Here is an 18,440-nt window from a genome sequence, read left to right on the forward strand (position 1 = left end):
TGGAACCTTGTTGCATTTTCTCCAAATCGCCTATGAGGTGCTTCCATCGTCTCTGCTGTAAGGAGTGAATGATGTCCATCCAGATGGAGCGCATCATCTTCGCAGGTGGAGTGGTGGTGCCATGAAGCCTGCCAGATTTGGCAAGAAAAAATACTGTTGATGAGCTCCCACCTCTAGTATGCAAACTCTGGCTTACACTCAATGACCAGGATGGAGGAGGCTAGAATAGCATAGATCCGAAAATGAGTGAGTTGTAACGTGAGGCCTATGCCGTCCTTTGCCCACCTCTATGGCCCAAGCGATCATGCCCTGGACAAAGCAATTGTGCCTCAGGTAACGAAGCGAAGAGTGCTTGGCTCTAATGTGAAGAGCTTGAGGAACCTCCACCAAATGTGCTGGGCCTTTGGGCAATCAAGGAAGTGCCTCGACCAGAAGATGCCAAACACATTGACACCTAGCACTACCAGGAGAAGAGTCCAAAAAAATTGACCTAGGACTACTAGGGGAAGAGCCCAAAAAGGTTTGGATACCTACTGACTTAACCCCTGAGGAGGAGAATGAATTAACAAAGTTACTCAAAGAGTATAGAGATGTGTTTGCATGGAGTTACTCGGATCTCAAGGGAGCCCCTCCAAGAGTCTTCCAACATACAATTCCTCTAGTGTGGACGGTGTGAGGCCAGTTAAACAAAATCTGTACATGTACAATGAAACCTAAACCCTATTCCAAGACCATGGGGCACCACGATCAATCTTTTAATCGTCTTTGCAACGAAGAGGAAGAGAAAAAGAACAAGGAGGCAGGTCTGGTGCATTGAGTGGGAGTTAAGAAAATGCTGCTCAGGTGCTCCCAAAATGCGGACCTCGCTATGCACTGATTAATAGAGGGCCGAGATACCCTAGATTCAAGAGGCCAAGAAACCATCCACAGCATGGTGCCTCCAAGAAGCCCGAGTCAATGCAAATGTAAGCCTTGTCGAAGTGAAGGAGGAGATTCACATATACTCCTGTCTCATTTGTGTTGAGGTGGTCGACTCCCAAAAGGTGAATATGTTATCCAAGATGCTCCTCTCCTGGATGAAGTGTGTCTGAGTGCCATGGATGTAATTGTGAAGGTGAGGTTGACTGTGAAGACTGATCATCTTGGCGAGAATTTTGTAGGCCGTGCTGAGGGTGATGGGGCACCAGTATCAAACCTCAAGTTTGTCTCCTCCCTCTTTGGGTATCAAGTGGATGAGACCCTCTGCGAGTAGCATATGCGGGCATGGTAGCGGTACTCCACTCTCTGCTCCTCAATGGCTCCTAGAGTGGTATGGCAACTCCATCTATACACCTCACCCATATGCTGTCCGGTGTCTGTTCCTGAAGACGTTGAGTGAGGCTAGGCTGGGACACAAGCTCCTCTCCTGCTCGTGAAGTTGCTCTTGGGCGGTCGACTGAAGAAAAGTCCTGAACTCCGTAAGGGTGCTGTCCAACACAGAAGCAACTATTCCAAGGTAAAAACAGGACTTCCAAATCTCCTTGATGTGGGTGTAGACCTCAGGATCCCCTGAAGGGCATCCCGCCCAACAGGTGAAGCACAACTGGGGCATGGTGGTCGGAGAAAGTGGTGCTGGCAAGGATACCCACCGTGGCACCCCGATCACACGCCCACTCATCCACATAAAACTGGTGTAGCTGGGCCAAGTTGAAGGTTTTCTCGTGGAGTTCCAATATGCAGAAATGCAAACTCATGGGAGGCCTGCCAAACCCCAACAAATGCAGGCACCAGTCCCCTCAACACAAAAAGCTGCTCCTCCCACACGGCACCGTCAGCCCTACCAACTATGGTGTAGGTAATTCCACCCCAGTGGTCCTCGAGAGCCTCTATAATGTTAAAGTCCCCCCTCCATGCACCGGTGATCCATATGGGGAAGGCCCTGCCATACCTATATCCAGAACTCAGTCCAGTAGCTCACCTTGTTGGGGACATAGATGTTGGAAAGACCCACATGGTCCTCCCTGAGAGTGAGCACAAATCATTGGGCTCTGCTTGGCATGATAATGCCAGAACTCGTCACCATTGCGAGGAACTAGCTACTAATGGAAATGCACACCCCTCTCTGGTTCACCTGGGGCCCAAGCAAGGGACCAGAAGGTGTGGCTATGGCCTGGGAGACACTTCCCACAGTAGATTTTCCTGCTTGCGGTCAAGTGATGCTCCTAGATTATGAGAACGTCCAGTTACATGACCCCCCCACGAGGGCTAGCTAGATCTCCTCACGCACTACCATTTTGCATTGAATGCAGATAGGACCTCCAAGACCATGAATATTCCACAAGATGATTTGCATGACTACGGGAAGAAGAGGCTGTGGGCACTTGATGGCCTTTCCTTGGCGCACGAGGATTTAAGGGCAGGTTTGGATGGGGAATAATCACAACCCGTCCAAGGCCATAACCACTCAAGGTGAGACCAGATTGAGCTCATTGGAAGGTCCACTTAGCGCTCGCATGTGTATGGGCCTCTCTGGCATGACCAAATCAGTGTATGAACCTGAAGACCCTTTTAGAAAAGAAAATTACCTCTCAAACATAGACTTTTCTTGTGGAGATGCATTGTGGGTGCATTCCCGGTTGGCACCTTCTTAGCCAAGAGAAACATTGCACTTGCCTCTTTTAAGAGGCGTTCTCATCACTGAGAGACAATTATTCATTTCTTATGGGGATGCCCCTCTTCTCGTGCTCTCTTGGACAAACTGTCAGGACACTTGAGATTGCGATTTCCCAACAACAACTTTGGGAAATTCTTCTCGATGTTCGGCCGCCTTTCTTCACCCTTGCCAGATTACACTCTTTATCTTTCTTGGACCAAATACTCAGCTTTGTGGACGATCTACCATGCACGAAATCAGCTCATTTTCAGCCATGAGGAGATCATATGCTTTCCTTTTTTCAGGAGGTCTCTTTACCTTTCAGTCCGAGATTCTTTTCTCGGAGATCTTTGCTCTCAACATCTTTTTCCCCTGTTTCTGATATATGAGTAGTAGTTGTCCAAACTTGGGATAGCTATGAATGTACCATACAATCCTTAATGAAGTAGTGGTTTCACCCAAAAAAAAAGTATGTACATGAAGACCCATTGTTCAGTTGTGAAGCTGAGGTGGTGTAACATGCCCATCTTCAATAATACTACATGCCCATGAATTTATGGTCTTTTGTGATGTAGAAAAATCAACAATTTTAATAAACGAGCTGTTTCCACTTAGAATCTTAGAATTCTGAGTCTAAATTCGGAATTTGCGCGCGATTTTACCCTAATATAGGATTTTACAGCAAGATGTCGTACACACACTCGGGCGCCTGCGCAAGGACCAAAGGCAGGACCAAAGTCCGACCGCCCTAGTGTATGGTCCACATAGACCGCCACGTGGATGTCCATGATGCCTCTGACCCGGAAGGTACATGTGTACTATAGCTTTTGTCCACACACAGGCACCACTCCTTCCCCCAAGCTCATGCAGGCCACAGACTGGTGTACTTTCACCGTACACCGTCCTTCGCACCCACGCTTTGCTCTCCCTTACCCTGCACCGTACCCGTACCTGCACCTATATAAACCCCCAGTATCTCGTGGTCGAGAGACCCCAGCACACTACTGTACCCGTACTTGTCATTCTGCCAGCGTTTGCACACAGCTCCCTGCGCGGTACTGAACCGCCGTACTATACTCGACAACCTTCTAGCAAGCCATTTTCGTCCATCTCCAAGTAAGGCCTCTGTAGGATATTTCTTGCCTCCTCTCACCCTTGAGGCTAGAGTGTCCTTAGCTCCTCCCTCCCCCTCTGTGTGCATAGACTTAAGGGGAGGATTCCTTCTTCTCTCCCTCTAGTTGCAGCCATCTCCCTGCAAATCCAGTTTAAGGACACCTTCCCCCCCCCCTCGCCCATTAACGGTGACTTTAGTAAGGGATTTTAGTCTCTTAGAGGTGATTCACGCCTAGGATTTTTGCCCATAGCTTGAGAAAACGAGCTCCAAATTGTGATCCGACTGAAGCGTTGGATTCGTGGCATCACGGTCTACAAGAAGGCGGGCAGAATGGCTCCTTTATTACGAAAGCGCCAAAATATCACCCTGAGAGCTGCGCACATCAACGAGTCTTGAGAAGTTGCTCCAGATACCGCCCCATCTCTCCCCTTGGGAGCCCCACAAAGAAATAATGACCAGGTTAGCTTGGTCATCGTTTAAAAGAATATTTTTATTTATTATAAATCTTTAATGTTAACTTTAAAGACATTAAGAGAGAGATGCTATTCTTCTTTATACCAAAATTCACGGTGAAATTGTTGTTTTTCTCAAGGAAAGTGATGAAATCTACCATGTTCTAGAATTTTGTTTGTAAAGTGTTATCTTGATTGAGTTAAGAAGTACAGGTATATTCTTCTCCCGCCTCGACGCTAACCCCGTTTCCGTGCTTATGTAGCTGGGCGACGACGTTAGCGAGAGCCGGAGTCGACCCAAGATCTCTCTCATAGCATTGGGAGAATAAGATTTCGCCAATGGAGGCAAATATTGTGATGTTGCCTAGTTCTGCGGGCCCAAGCTAGTGCGGTGAATAAGTCCTCCCTAGCGTGTAGACATCCCTCTGAGGAGCGGGAGGATCAAGCGATGGAGCCTGAGAGGGCGATAGGCCGGCTCGAGTCCTCGCCGACGATGAGGTGTATGGTCCCGTAGGGATTGTCCAGTCCGTAGAGGCTGCAAGGCCGAATTCTAGATCATCGGCAGAATAAAGTAAAGAGCCTGGATTTGGCTATGAATAATTTTGCACATTGTACCTATTTTTTTTTAATACTTTGTTTGTAAACAATGCGTATTATTGATAAAGACTGTTTAAACGAACCATGTGTAAGGCTTTTAATTAAGTAACTTGTTTATTTATGTCAAACAGTACGGGAGGATTAATTAGAAAATAAATTGACGCGTGAATTGGGTGGAAAGTGGGAGGATGGGACGCCCATCCTATGGATGGGTAGACCCGATTAGTCGGGTAACTTTCCAATAAATTAATTAAAGCGCTAGGTTAGATAAATAAATCCCTGGGTAACCCTACTCTAGAGGACTAGATCAGCGGCTGTGCCTTGCATAGATAAGGAAAAAAGCATTGTTTCTAGAAGTCAAGAATAGAGGTTGCACGAATTAAAGTCGATCACTCTATGAGTGGTTTGATTTTAGAAACCCTTTAAAAAGACCACGCTCCCCCTGTGAGATAGAACTAGGTCATACCTACTAATCGTATCCTTGTATCTTAGATGGTCAAGGTGTCAATGAGTAGGAAACTACCCTGAGTTAGACTTAGTAGACTATATTAAAGGTTTCCCCTATTTAGGAAGCGGGGGACCTTAAAGGTGGAAGAAAGATGAACAGGTGGACCTTTTGAGCCATTGCCTCGAAGGATTCAACATCCATTTGCGGTGTCGACCAAGCCTGCTGAATGTCCTTAAGAATCCGGAGATCCCACAAAGAGTGAGAGAAACTGATGGCCTGGCTCATGAGGGTGCTATCAACGAAGAAGCAGTCCCGAACAATACTCAGAGGAAACGAAAAGACCTCCGTGGTGACATCCACGATAGAAGGTGAGAGTGGAGGAGGACAACAAACACCCTAAGTGGCACAACTACCTCCACTAAGGAATTTGGAGTCCAGAGGGAGGCACCTGAAGAAGTTGTAGATGACCGCCTTAACCGGGTTCAAGAACTGCTGCCACCACCAGATTCATGGCTGCGAGGGATCACGGGCTATGGCAGGTCAGCTGTCACCCCATTGGAAGGAAGCCGGAGTGAGCCGAAGCCAAGGGAGGGGGATGGGGAGCCAAAGACGAGGCTAGGGAGGGGAAAAGGGGGGGAAGGCGGTTGGGGTGGGGGGGGTGGGGAAGGGTGGGACCTAGCGGCAATCGAGGGGGTGGTTGATGGTCCCATTGGGTCGGTAGCCTAATCTTGCTCAAGGAGATCCTTTGCTGAATCCTGAGGGGATCAGTGTGGGTAATGCTCATAACAGTTCACCATCAGAACTGTTACCTCGAATGTCCTGTGGTGACGGTGCCTTTTTCTTTCTTTCTTTTTTTTTTTTTTTTTTTGGGGGGGGGGGGGGGGGGCGGGGGGTTGGCCATTGATGCACATTGGGCTCCCGTGGGGCATCATGAGGCTCTCTGCCTGTTGAGGGCAGCTCCAATAGAAGAAGAAGAAGAAGATATATTAACTTCTTGCATAAGACCAAACGGGTGTAGAGGATAGGGGGTGTGAGTGTGGAGAGGGAGCTATCCATCGATGTGTGGTAGGGGTCCATAAAGGATGTCCAGCATCGGCGAGGGGGTAAGGAGGGCCCCTAGATCTGTAGGGCCGAGGAGAAGCTGGGATGAGGTAGCAGCTACAGATGCTCAGTTGCGGGTGAGGATCTCATCAATCTGGGGCTGATGAGCCTGGGGTGCTCGAAGTCTAGGAGGGTGAGGCCGTCTTGCTCTCCAAAGTGCAGTGGAACGAGGCAGGGTAACTCCAGTCGAGGGGTAAGATGGTGTTGCTACTGTGGTGGCCTCATCCATCCGAGTGTCCTCCTCCTGTGGGCAGAAAAATCTAGTGATGGTACACTGAGATGGGTGCCGGGGTCAAGGATCTCTGAATAGTAACTCTCTGTGTTGTCGGATCTCCAACAGGAAGAGTCCAAGAAAACCCTGATCTTGATACTCCATAACCCGAGATAATGGCCCAAACCCCTCTCTAAATGAACTTTCAACATTTAGACTCTGATCTAACTCGAGACTCAAAGTATCTTTATGAAGACAATGTTGACCAAAACATAAGTTGTGATTAAGACTAAACTTTGTGTGATTGTCAATCAGGAAACTAAAACAGAATCACCTTGTTACATAAGTTTCCATGGGAATCTTCAGTTGGGGAACCGATGAAGAAGGGAGAAGCCAATGGTATGGCTTCATGAATCCATTTAATATGGAATCTTCAGAAGACATTTTACCAGTTCCTTCCTTGGAAAGACCTACACTTGTTCCAATCTTCAGATTTGATTTGGATACTAAAACAGCATTATTGTCCAAATTACTGTTTATCAGATTTCGTGTCAGAGATCCGCTTTCAAGCTTAGAAGTATCTAAGGTAGCTACTGATCCAGGGGCCATATTAGACATGGATGCATCTTGTTTTCTCCCTGAACTTAAAATATTGGTAGAAACTTTGGTGTTGCTTGCTAGCATGGGTTCGTGAATCTCCCCAGCACTTAAGAATGTGTCTAAAACCCTTTCCCATTTGGTAGTATCTCTTAACTCCCAAGACATTTTGTCCAAGCCAGACCTATCCACATTCAGTTGCATATTGATCAAAATATTATGCTGATTCCAAATATATTCAACTGCTTGGTAAGGAGAGCCTTGAAGCGCATATTGGTGCCCAGTGCTAGGCTCAAGGAAGAAACCATCAGATACATCTCTTTTGTTTGATGTTACCATAACCCAACAATGAAGCCGTTTTGTGTCAAAAGCATCCAAGTTCCTGGACTTAATGCTGCTCTTTCTTTCCACAGACGATTTGGAAGACATTTTTTCATGGGTAGTGGAAACATGGCTTTGTGGTCCTTGTGCTTGCTCTGATAGTTCCTGAGATAGTATTTGAGAGGAAGACCTTTCCTTGCAATAAGCAAACAAATTGTCTTCCTCTTCATTCTGACCCATCTGTAGCTCATGGTCATATGTACCATTAAAACATTGAATGAAATTTGACACTTGCATATCCCTTTCTTCCTTCTGGAACTCAAGAAACTGAGCGTTCAGTATGGGAGATGATTCATGGATGTACTCACTATTTGTAACCTGTAGTATTAAATATGCACATCATGTGTAAGTACAAGACATGATGTGGCTTCATTTTGATTCATAAATATAGATGTATTTGCAAAAGGAAAAGGCAGTCTGAGGTGTTAAAAAAAGGCCCACATGGATTTTATTGCAGATAAAGGAGTTCTAGTTCCTTTCCTGACCTTAGGTATTTTTTGGGATGGCAGCCGATTCTCTTTCTCTTTCTGAGACTCCTTTTCTTTTGGCAGAATATATGGACAAACATTGGTTTCCTGTGATGTCCATATCATACACAACTCAATAGACATTAAACGATATTTGTCACAATAAATACTTCCCAAGGCAAAATACAAGTGCTAGATAATGTGGGAAAGAAGTAACTCCCTTCATTTCAGAAGAAAAATTTAATATATACCATATTTCCACGTGGCGAAAGAACTTATTGCATGGTACTGTCAATATAAACCCAAGGGCCCCCTTACATAAGAAGCTTCATGGATAAATGTCCATTACAATCAGGTGACAAGAACATTTGTTGCTTGATGTAACTTGCTAAATCTCCTTCCATATTAGCAGCAAGATATGTCAAGCAATAATAATCATCCTCTGAAGTGTTGAAGTGCAGTGTCTTGCTTGAGAAATCCTTACCCTGGGTAATTGTGCTCATGTGGGTTTCCACGTGGCCACACCTTGTCCCATGTGTGAGTTGATAGTAGTATTGGCAACTGTATATGAATGGGCCAGATTCTCTCATTCAGTATCCCCTCAGGCCCTTTTAGCGTCGTGAGGCAGCACACTCATAGAACTGTTGCCGGCCACTCTCAGTGGAACCACTCTCCATGTTAGGAGCAACGTATGTCAAGCAATAATAATCATCCTACGAAGTGTTGAAGTGCAGTGTCTTGCTCGAGAAATCCTTGCTCTGGGTAATTGTGCTCATGTGGGTTGCCACGTGGCCACAGCTTGTCCCGTGTGTGAGTTGATAGTAATATTGACAACTGTATATGAATGGGCCAGTTGCCCTCATTCAGTATCCCCTCAGACCCTTTTAGGGTGGCACACTCTCATAGAACTGTTGCCATGGTGCTCCTGCCACTCTACAACCACAGGTGCTAGCTCCAGAGAGCTCACAATGGAATCCGCACTGGAACCACCTCCCCCTAGAAAAGCTGCTTCAACAGAACCACCCTCAAATCTCTCTCTATGACCTCTAACGTCTGAGATCAAGTGTGCGTCAGCAGTTCAGTGTGTGTGTGCATGAGAGAGAGAGAGAGAGAGAGAGAGAGGAGCGACCTGTCGAGACAGAGAAGATTCCTGCTGACCGACTTGTTGTCCGTCTGCGTGAGCGGCCTCTCTTCAGCTGCCTATTGCGGTTTCTTGCTGTGCTGGGTATCGACTGAGTTCAGACGTCAACATACCTATTGGTTGAGAACATTGTCGCCACTTGTTCGCTGCTAAACGTCGACTTCTCCTGTTGGTCCCGACTTTACTTTCTGGCTGTCGTCTTCACGTGCATCTACAGTTCATCCTTTCCATCCTTGCCAGCTGTTGCTAGTTCCTGTTCATAGTCGTCTCTCTGCTATCTGTCCCTCCTCAGGGCTTCTGTGTGCGCGTGTGAGTCTCACTGTCTGTACAGAGATGGGTTCTTCTGAGCAGATTCATAATGTATATACCAGACGCCACTTTGATCCCAAGGAAACAGAAGTGAAACGAGCCAAAATTGCAGAGAATCCAAAGATTCAGTTTCTCTATGATGTTTTGCGCACAGATTATGAATTGGCACAAAATAATTGGAGCAAGAAACCATTTGTGAAAGTGGTGGTGTAGAGAGAAACCATAATACTACCTAAAGTGAGGAAATTTTCAAAGCAAGCTGCAATATTGCTTTTCCCATGACATATGCCCTCAGCAAGGGATATTTGTCAGTGGGTGTGGACGGAGTTCACCATGCAGCAAGAGGATTCTCAGAAATCCTTCTTAACTCATTGCAAGCAAAGAAAAAGTTGTTTGAGATTGCACCTCTCTTTTACACCAAGGGAAAATGGTACATGTGCTACCATGGGTGCATACTGCTAACTATCAAGGGCTGCTAAAACATCAATGCCCAGTATGGGTTGAGGTGGTGGATTTTACAGGATGCACTGCCCTGCAAATAGCTCACACTTAGGGAAAAGTAGTGTGTGCACCTAGAATCATGGGTAATAGAAATAAATTCTGTGCTGTAGGATGTGGATGTGCCAACACTTGAAAGCATTGAAATTGAGATTGTTGATGTTCCCTTGGGGGAAAAGCCATATGAGGTAAATTGGGTCTCCTTTTGTTGGGCCATGTTTTAAATGTCACAAGTTTGGGCATTTTGCATCGGAATTCCTTGCACTAAAATTGCAACCCTCTTAGAACTCAATCCCTCCTCCATTGGTGCAAGAGCAACCAAAACTGCCAGAACAAACACCAATGGTGAATGCGGTGAGATGAATGTAAATGCGAAGCAAAGTATGGCACAAAATAAAGAGATAGCAGTGCAGCAAGAACAAAATAAAAGCAATGTGCAAAACAAACAAATAAACCAAAGATGTTGATGGTTGGATAACACCAAATGCTCGGAAAACAGTGGTCTTAAAAAATAAGCCATCGATTGCAAGGCACTCCGATAAAATATCTATGGTCTCCACCTCGGGTGAATCAACCACATGTACATCCATGAATTGGTTGAATGCAATGATGGGAGGGATGGAATACTTGCAACAAATGCATGGAGAGCTACAAAGAGATCTGGTATTAGCAAATGATTATATGAAGTTGCATGATGGACATGACAACATGTAAATATGTAACATATAATGTATAGCGTTTGTGTGATCCTAATAAATGGAGGTTGCTTTGGGATTATGTTGCTTCAAAAAATCCCAACGTGGTTTGCTTGGAGGAACATAATCAACATGCTTTTGCTAGAAAAGTGGATTATTTTAGAGGTTTTACTATATTTTATGTGGGAACTGCTGATCATTCATAATGATATGGACAACTTGAGGTCAATGCTTGCCTATAATGATCCTCTTGGTAGATACATTGTGCTGCAATTTATGTTGAATGAGCAAATGCATGAATTTGCGTGTATATGTACTGACAATGTTAGCTAAAAGGGTAGAACTTTGGAGAAGGTTGGCTCTCTATCCGTGGTTGACAAATACATTTGTGTTAGGGGACTTCAATAACTCTCCATCAATGCAAGATAACACATCTGGATATTCACACATGATTGCAAAAGAAAAAGTGGCTTGGCAGACATTTCTTTTAAAAAAATAAAAATAAACAAATAGAAAGAGACTTCTATTAAGTATGAAAAAAACTATACAACAATCACAGCTATAAGCCGGAAAAGAATAGAATCACCCCAATATGTAAGGTGATTTCAACCACTGATGCCATGTAAGACCTGTAAGACCTGTGGGGCAGACATTTCTTAGAGACACTGTAGCAATGGATATGTGGAATGTGAATCGTCCTGACAAAAGAGGATTCAAATTTCAGCATAATGCTAGATCAGAGTATCAAGCGAGGCTTGATAGATGCTATATGTTAAATGTACACAATGGGGATCCGAGCCTTGCAAAGGTATGGGTGGATTATACATCACAATTATGGATCATTATCCATTATGGGTGGGGATGCATTTTGAAATTGCTATGGACAATGCAAGATTGCCATGTAAACGACTGTGTATAGTCAATAGCTCCTACCTATCACGTGATACTTATCAAGAAAAGGTGTACAAAATCATTGCATTACTTAGAGAAGATGCCTGCTATGATTTGGACTCAGCATGGAGAAACTTTGCAAGAAGGATGCAATCTATCATTATAGAATATGGCAAATGGTATATGGGGCGGAAAACAAGGGAAATAAATTGTTGCAAAGTAGATGTGCACGCATTGCATGAGGTTGCACAAACAAGGCAATTGAATCAGGAGGAAGAAGAAAATGCATGATAAATGATAGATTGCAACAATCACAGGAAATTGAAAAAATGGCAAATACGAGTGAGGCAAAACTCTTTACTAAATAAAGGCTACTCATCAAAACATTTTTTCAAATGCTTGCACGCTAAGAGACAAAAACAAAGAATACATCGTGCGCAAAAGCCTGATTGGTCAGTGGACCAATGATTTAAATGATCTTGGAAGGGAATGTGTGACACATTTCCAATCAATCTTTGCTACACCAGGGCACTTCTCGCGAGAAGACTTGAAAGCGAAAGCCAAGATGCTTATAAATGTGACACCAATTCTTAATCAACAAGAAGCTGCACAGTTGGAATCCCCTTTCTCATGAACATGGAATAGCAAAGTGCTCTTGCCAGACTAGGTAAGTGGAAGTCACCAAGATGGGATGGATTGACTGTGGAATTTTTGAGAGGAATTGGAAGAAATTTTATTGGCAATAATATATGTTGGATGGTTAAAAAGAGTGATGCCTACTTTCTGGCAAGAGGGCCTTGTGAAATTGGATTTGAAAAAGAATGTATGCCTAAATTTGGCGATTGGAGACCTATCACTTTAATGCCAGTGCTATACAAATTGGTGACAAAGATGATCTCCAATAGAATAGAAAATGTGCTTAACAAAGGGTTGCATCCTGCCCAATATGGGTTCATTTCTAGATGACAAATAGCGGACAATATATGTATGGTGCCACCATGAAACGTCTGGGGTTTGGTTCAAAAATGACAGAAGTTGTCTACTGGTTGTATGTAGGCATCACAATTAGATGTATCATTGGGAAAGGATTATCATCACCCTAGACTTGAGGAAAATCGGTTAGGTAGGGCTGCCCATTAAGTGCAATGTTTAATGCAATTTCCACTCATCCTCTACTAATGTATATGAATATTTTTACTTGGGAAGGAAAATTAAATTTACTGGTGCAGCCAGCTAGGTCATCAATGATTGCACAGGCATATGATGATGATCGTTTTTTCTTCTTGGCAGATACTCCAAGGGATTTGATAATGATCATGGATGTCTTGCAATTGTTTGGGACAACAGTGGAACTAAAATTCAACTTTTGGAAGTCGAAGTTGCTACCACTAAAATAGGTGGATTGGCATATTATACTCTGGCTAAGAGATATACTAACTTGAGGGAAAAACACTAGGCAGTTGTCTACATGGCCTTTGCATGTCAGGTTGCGAATATTACAAGCCATCATAATGGACTTGGCTTTCCGCTGGGACTTGTGCCTATGCGTACATGCCCGGAAATGCCTAGAGGATTGGTGTTCCATTGGGTTTGGTACCTCGTGTACTTGCCTGGAGCATGACTATTTTGGTATAGTTTCATGAACGGGGATTGTCCATACCAATGCTGCATTGCATAGCATCTTTATGTGCTTGCTTGTAATTGAAATTGCATGTTGTTTTTTTTTTTAAATTTAGAAAGGAGACTTCTATTAAGTATGAAAAAAATTTACAAAATGGAGATTTCACACCAAGCAAGGTGGAGATCTCAACCAATCAGGAGCCCTGTGCTGCCAATATGTAGTTCCGGGTAAGAAAACACCTGCCCGTGAATCATGCGTGTGTAACTACTATCTGCTGACATGGTTATGTGGCATGTGACAGGTGGTAAGTATTGATCATAAACCTAGCCTTAGAAATTAGCACTAATTTATAAGTGAGTGTGTACACACTTCATTAAGTTTTGGGCGACCAAAACTCACTTATAAGTTATGACCAGTCCTGTGTTCGCACACACTGATGTCCTAAGGTGGACAAAACCCAATGCCCACCGCCCAGACCTTATCCCCTTTGTACAAAGGGAGCAACCAGCCATGTATCCATTCTAGCTTGCACCACAAGGCACTTGTCCTCTCTACTTGACACCTAGACTGGACATCTCACATATCTCTCTGCCCTCTCTCTCTAGAAGTAGGCGCCCCCTTCAAGAGGCCTCTTTGGCTGTATTTTCTGCAATTTTCTCCTTCCCAACTCCATATCCAAGCTTGCTAGTGTGTTTTCCAAGCTTCCAAGAGTGTTTCCAGGTGGTGTTCACTCTCCCACACACTCCCAATGATTGAAATTCAACAAAACAACTCTTATTTTTTCTATAATTTTTGGTCTTTTTGTTGAAAACCCTAATTTCACACTTCCTTTCTCAAGTTTAACCATAGGGGAAGCTTTCACAGGGTTCCCTTCATCCTCTTGAAGACTTTTGTCGTCGTGAAGAAATGCAACAAATCGAAGATTTTAACACTCCAAACACTTCCATCGCGATGACTTCCGCTGTCATCGACTCTACTTGCAATTGGTAAGCTTTGATGCTTAAATATGGAAGCAAGTAGCAGGAGGGAGGAATTGGACTCCATGATCACATACCCTGTGTAGTGTTCTCTTGTCCTACGTATTCTTACAGATTGTTGCTACCATGTGTTGGTGGAACAATAGAGAGTAGATGGTAGGGAACATGGGCACTTGAGAGGGAAGTGTGAGTCGCAAGTCTACACCGTCAACCACATTGTTTGCAATACTGTATTCATATGCATTGGTATGGAAATATGGTCAGAAGTGCCCATGACACTATGTACTTGATTCTCCCAAGATCAATATACTTTATTTGAGGGAGGGGCTGGCCTTTCCGGCTCATTGTGCATCTCTTGTCAATTCAACAAATTACTTCTTGTATTGAGCGTGTTGTCCATTAAATCTTCGTGTATTTAAGTGTATTGATTAGCATTGTGGTCAACCAAGTTACACGCATATAGATTACTGCTTCCACAACCATGGATAAAGGGACATGCGGATCAGGCGTGGCATATGAATAAGTCCTAAGGCTCGTGGAAAGGTAATTTGGGAAAGATATGGCAAAGAAAATTGCCTTTAAAGCAGAAGGTTTTTCTATGGAGATGCCTCATGGGAACACTCCCAGTAGGAGAGTATTTGGCAAAGCAGAAAATTCTGGCTCCAAATTGTTTGTAGTGCCATCATCAAATGGAGAGTACTTATTATTTGCTATGGGCTTGCACTGACACAAGGGATTTTCTAAATGGTCTATCTTCGGATATGCGAATAAGATTCCGTGGATGACATTCGGGAAAATGTTTGGATGTTTGGAAGATATCCTTCCATATTGCAGGAATACGCTCTTTTCTTTGGCTAGGTGAGATATTGAGCTATATGGACAATACGGCTGGATCGTAAATATGAGGTGTTTGCACAACCTCAGATCAACAAGTATATTAACTTCCGTTGATCATTACATCAGTCATTGCATGATAGTTTTGAGATGTAGCAGATTACAGCAAAACTACGAAGTGTTTTTCCAATGTTTTTAGATGTACTTTAATGAGAGCCTCTCGTTTTAAAGGTTCTCCAATATAAGATAAAATAGTGGTTTCATAAAAAGAACTGTGTCAGCAGTACAACACCGTGCTCCATCAGTCGAAAGGGAAGGGTATGATTGAACCACTTAGTGGTGGGTGGCTACCTGCCAAGGAAGCGGGTATAGGAGACTACATGGGCATATGCGATATGAAAATCCAACAGTTCTCTTATACATTACCGGAGTCCTCGCATCACAATGAACACCAATGGCATTCCACTCTCTCGGACCATTGTGGACCGTGGCTCCGGAGTTAATTTGATGCCAAAATTTACTCTGCAAGATGTTGGTAACCATATCACCAAGCCAGCCAACTTTGTGTGTGGATGGCCAATAGAGAGAAGTGACTCACATTGGTTTGGTAGGTGTCGTCCACGTGATGATCCACGGTACCACTTTCCATGTTGATTTTTTGGTGAACCGCCTAGTTGAAATAAAATGTGCCTATTCATTGCTCATTGGAAGACCATGGCTCAGGCGTACTTGTGTGCTGCATGATTGGGTATCTAACAGGCTGTGGATTCCTCAAGAGCATGGTCCAAGGGAGCTAAAGATCCAAGAAGTTCTCGACCATAGTGTCCGTGGTGCCACTTTGATGCCAAGCCACAATTTTGGCCCATGAGAAGGTGGTGTTATTCCCTACAGCGAGGACTTGGAGATCCTTGACTGGCTCCATACAGCAAAAGGCATCACTTGTCACACAGTGCAAGTTGGTCATGCCAAAGATAAAGCTGATCAAATACACGTACCACCTTTAAAAAAAGGCCGTGCGGAGGACGGTCACCTTATTGGCCTGCCCCTTAAGGGGGACATCCAAGGTCCTTGTTTTTTCCTACTGTTCCCCAAATCCTCTTCCACATTCTCTTTCCTTTATTTATTTATTTCTTATATTATTTAATTTTTATTTCCCCAATCTCACTTTTGGCATGCCCAATTTATACCCATGTGCACACTTGCTCATTCCCAAGCTCACCTTCTTCATCGCCACTGTGCCATTATGGACCGGTCACCATATTCACCTTGCTGGGCCAAACACCACTAGCCGCACTCACTTTTCCATGCCGAACATCCATGTCCGGTCAGCCTACTGCATACACACCAATCCTCCTACCGGAATCCCTTTTCTCTACTTCAGCATGGTGCCCGGGTTAATTTTAAGTAGAACCTGCTATAAAAAAAGAAGTCGTCGTCTTTGACCCACTTATCCGCGCCACTCCTTCCTCTCTCTCATCGTTGTCTCTTATCCCTCATCGCCCCCTTCAATAGTATTGGTAATGAAGGATGAACGCACTGGTGTTGGGTAAAATGGCCATGCTTGCACCATGTGGAAGCCGCCCGGCAGGAAGGGCCACGGCCCTCTGCATAGGGTGATCAAAAGAACACGCAAAAAATAATAATTTAAAAATCAGGAACCCCTATCCACCTTCCTCTTGGGTGCCCCTTCTACTTCTTGTCTCTCCTAGCGCCCTTTGCACTTTCCCTTTCCACTTCTTCTCCTCACACCGTTTCCACTTTCCCTACTTCTCTAGCACCCTTTCCACTTTCTTTTCCTTCATGGACAGCCCTTCCAATTCTTCTCGCATATCGCCACTTTCCACTTTCTTTTATTCATGGACAGCCCTTCCAATTCTTCTCTAGGACGGCCTCTCCACCTTCTTCTATCTCCTCGACCACTTTTTACCTATTTGCTCTTAGACCACCCTTCCACCTCTTCTCTCTCTTCACCCCTTTCTCTATGATCGCCCCTTCCACCCTGTTGGAAAAGAATTTACTCAATGATCCACCCTGGTGTTGTTTCTACAGGTGCCGGATGTGCTCTATTTTGTAAGGCCCCCTATATGAGGAGTAGCCATCATGGTGAGAACCTGGGCACCTACCAGTTCCCAATTTAGACACTGGATGGTGGACAAACGTGGCGAGATGGTTAGGAGATGGCTTATAGACTTGGCACTCTGCCAAGTAGGATGCATGCTTGTGTGGGCTATGTGACTGCTGTGACAACAAACCGACGACACATTGTTCTCAGGTTGCGCAGCCCCTTTGAGGGTCCAAACGGTCTCAAACTGGTTGGTCATTTTGGACCAAGTCTTGGGTTGGCTGATGTGGCCGGCCCATATCCATGCCGACCTTGGGTACTATATATAGACTAGTTTGGTAGCCTTATTTGATCATCGAGTTCATTGTGTTCAAGAGCTCTTGTAAGCAAGACATTCTCTGTCTAGTGTCTGTCTTGATCGGCTATCAAAGCTCCTTACCCAGAGCACACAGGTGGGCTGACAACCATCAATTTGTAATCAAAGTTGGCAAGTAGTAATATTATTTACTCTCCACTTCTTTGTGCAATTAGTGCTTTGTATGTTGATCCTGCTTCTGCTATTGTGTATTCTTACACACCCTTCCATTTGATCGCCTGTTTCACCTTTTTCTCCCTCATCACCTTTTCCCCTCCTCTCTCATCGCCCCCCTGCTGCTTTGTGATTGCCTCCTACTCCCTCATTGCTTCCTCCCCTCTTCTCTCCTCTCTCATCACCTCTTCTTTCCTTCTCTCGCATTGTCCTCTTTCCCCTCACTCTCAGCGCTAACCAAGGTCCACTCCCCCATGCCTCAGACATCCACATGTTGCTTGCTCGCCCCCCATATCTGCTTGCCTCCATGCCACCTACTCGCCCCTTCCACCATCCCCCCCTTGTTGCCTTCCTTTGATCATACCTCTTTGTCACCGTAGTTGTAATTGCCCCTTCTCTTTGCCTGCACACACCACTTCCACTGCTTGCCCATTACCTACCTCACCCCTTCTTATCACCGTTCCTATTGCCTCGCTTATGATCGCAGCACTTATCACCCACTCACCTATCACCACCTCCATGCCTTCTAGATGAGAAGGTTGTAAGAGCCACATAATGCATTAGGTTAGGAACCAACGGGGCGGCACATTCGACCCACCCTTGATGCATTGATCTTCTTTCGTTTGATGGGCAACCTGTAGCCCCCAAGGGCGCCCAGCATTGCAAGTGGAAGGGAACTCCCAAAGGGTTACAAGTGGACCCAAATGGAATCAATTATACAGGCTGTCATCCAACAACTACTTCAGTGCTCTGCATCAACATTGAATCCACGAATCCATCACTAGTCACGCCTGGCGGTACTCACCTACCGAACCCTCCTGTCTTACATAAGGACTCTCCACATTAAGGAGGGGGACTTCATGTTCTTGATCTTGGATTATCT

The 18,440-nt window shown here is 44.7% G+C and overlaps 1 protein-coding gene across 5 annotated transcripts in view; it reads right to left on the minus strand.

Moving 5' to 3' along the window:
- LOC147604983 (dynein regulatory complex subunit 7-like) overlaps positions 1-18,440 on the minus strand; it is a 321,324-nt gene that overhangs the window by 37,631 nt on the left and 265,253 nt on the right. For all 5 annotated transcript variants that reach the window (XM_086794267.1, XM_086794266.1, XM_086794269.1 and 2 more), the window contains 2 exons: positions 8,019-8,108; positions 6,890-7,851 (listed from right to left, as the gene is read on the minus strand). In XM_086794267.1, coding sequence (XP_086650393.1) covers positions 6,890-7,851; positions 8,019-8,108 — 1,052 coding nt within the window. The remainder of the gene's footprint in view (positions 1-6,889; positions 7,852-8,018; positions 8,109-18,440) is intronic.

This window comes from Cibotium barometz, chromosome 60, assembly GCF_041138505.1.
Source record: "Cibotium barometz isolate CiBa-2024 chromosome 60, ASM4113850v1, whole genome shotgun sequence".
NCBI classification, from domain to species: Eukaryota; Viridiplantae; Streptophyta; class Polypodiopsida; order Cyatheales; family Cibotiaceae; genus Cibotium; species Cibotium barometz.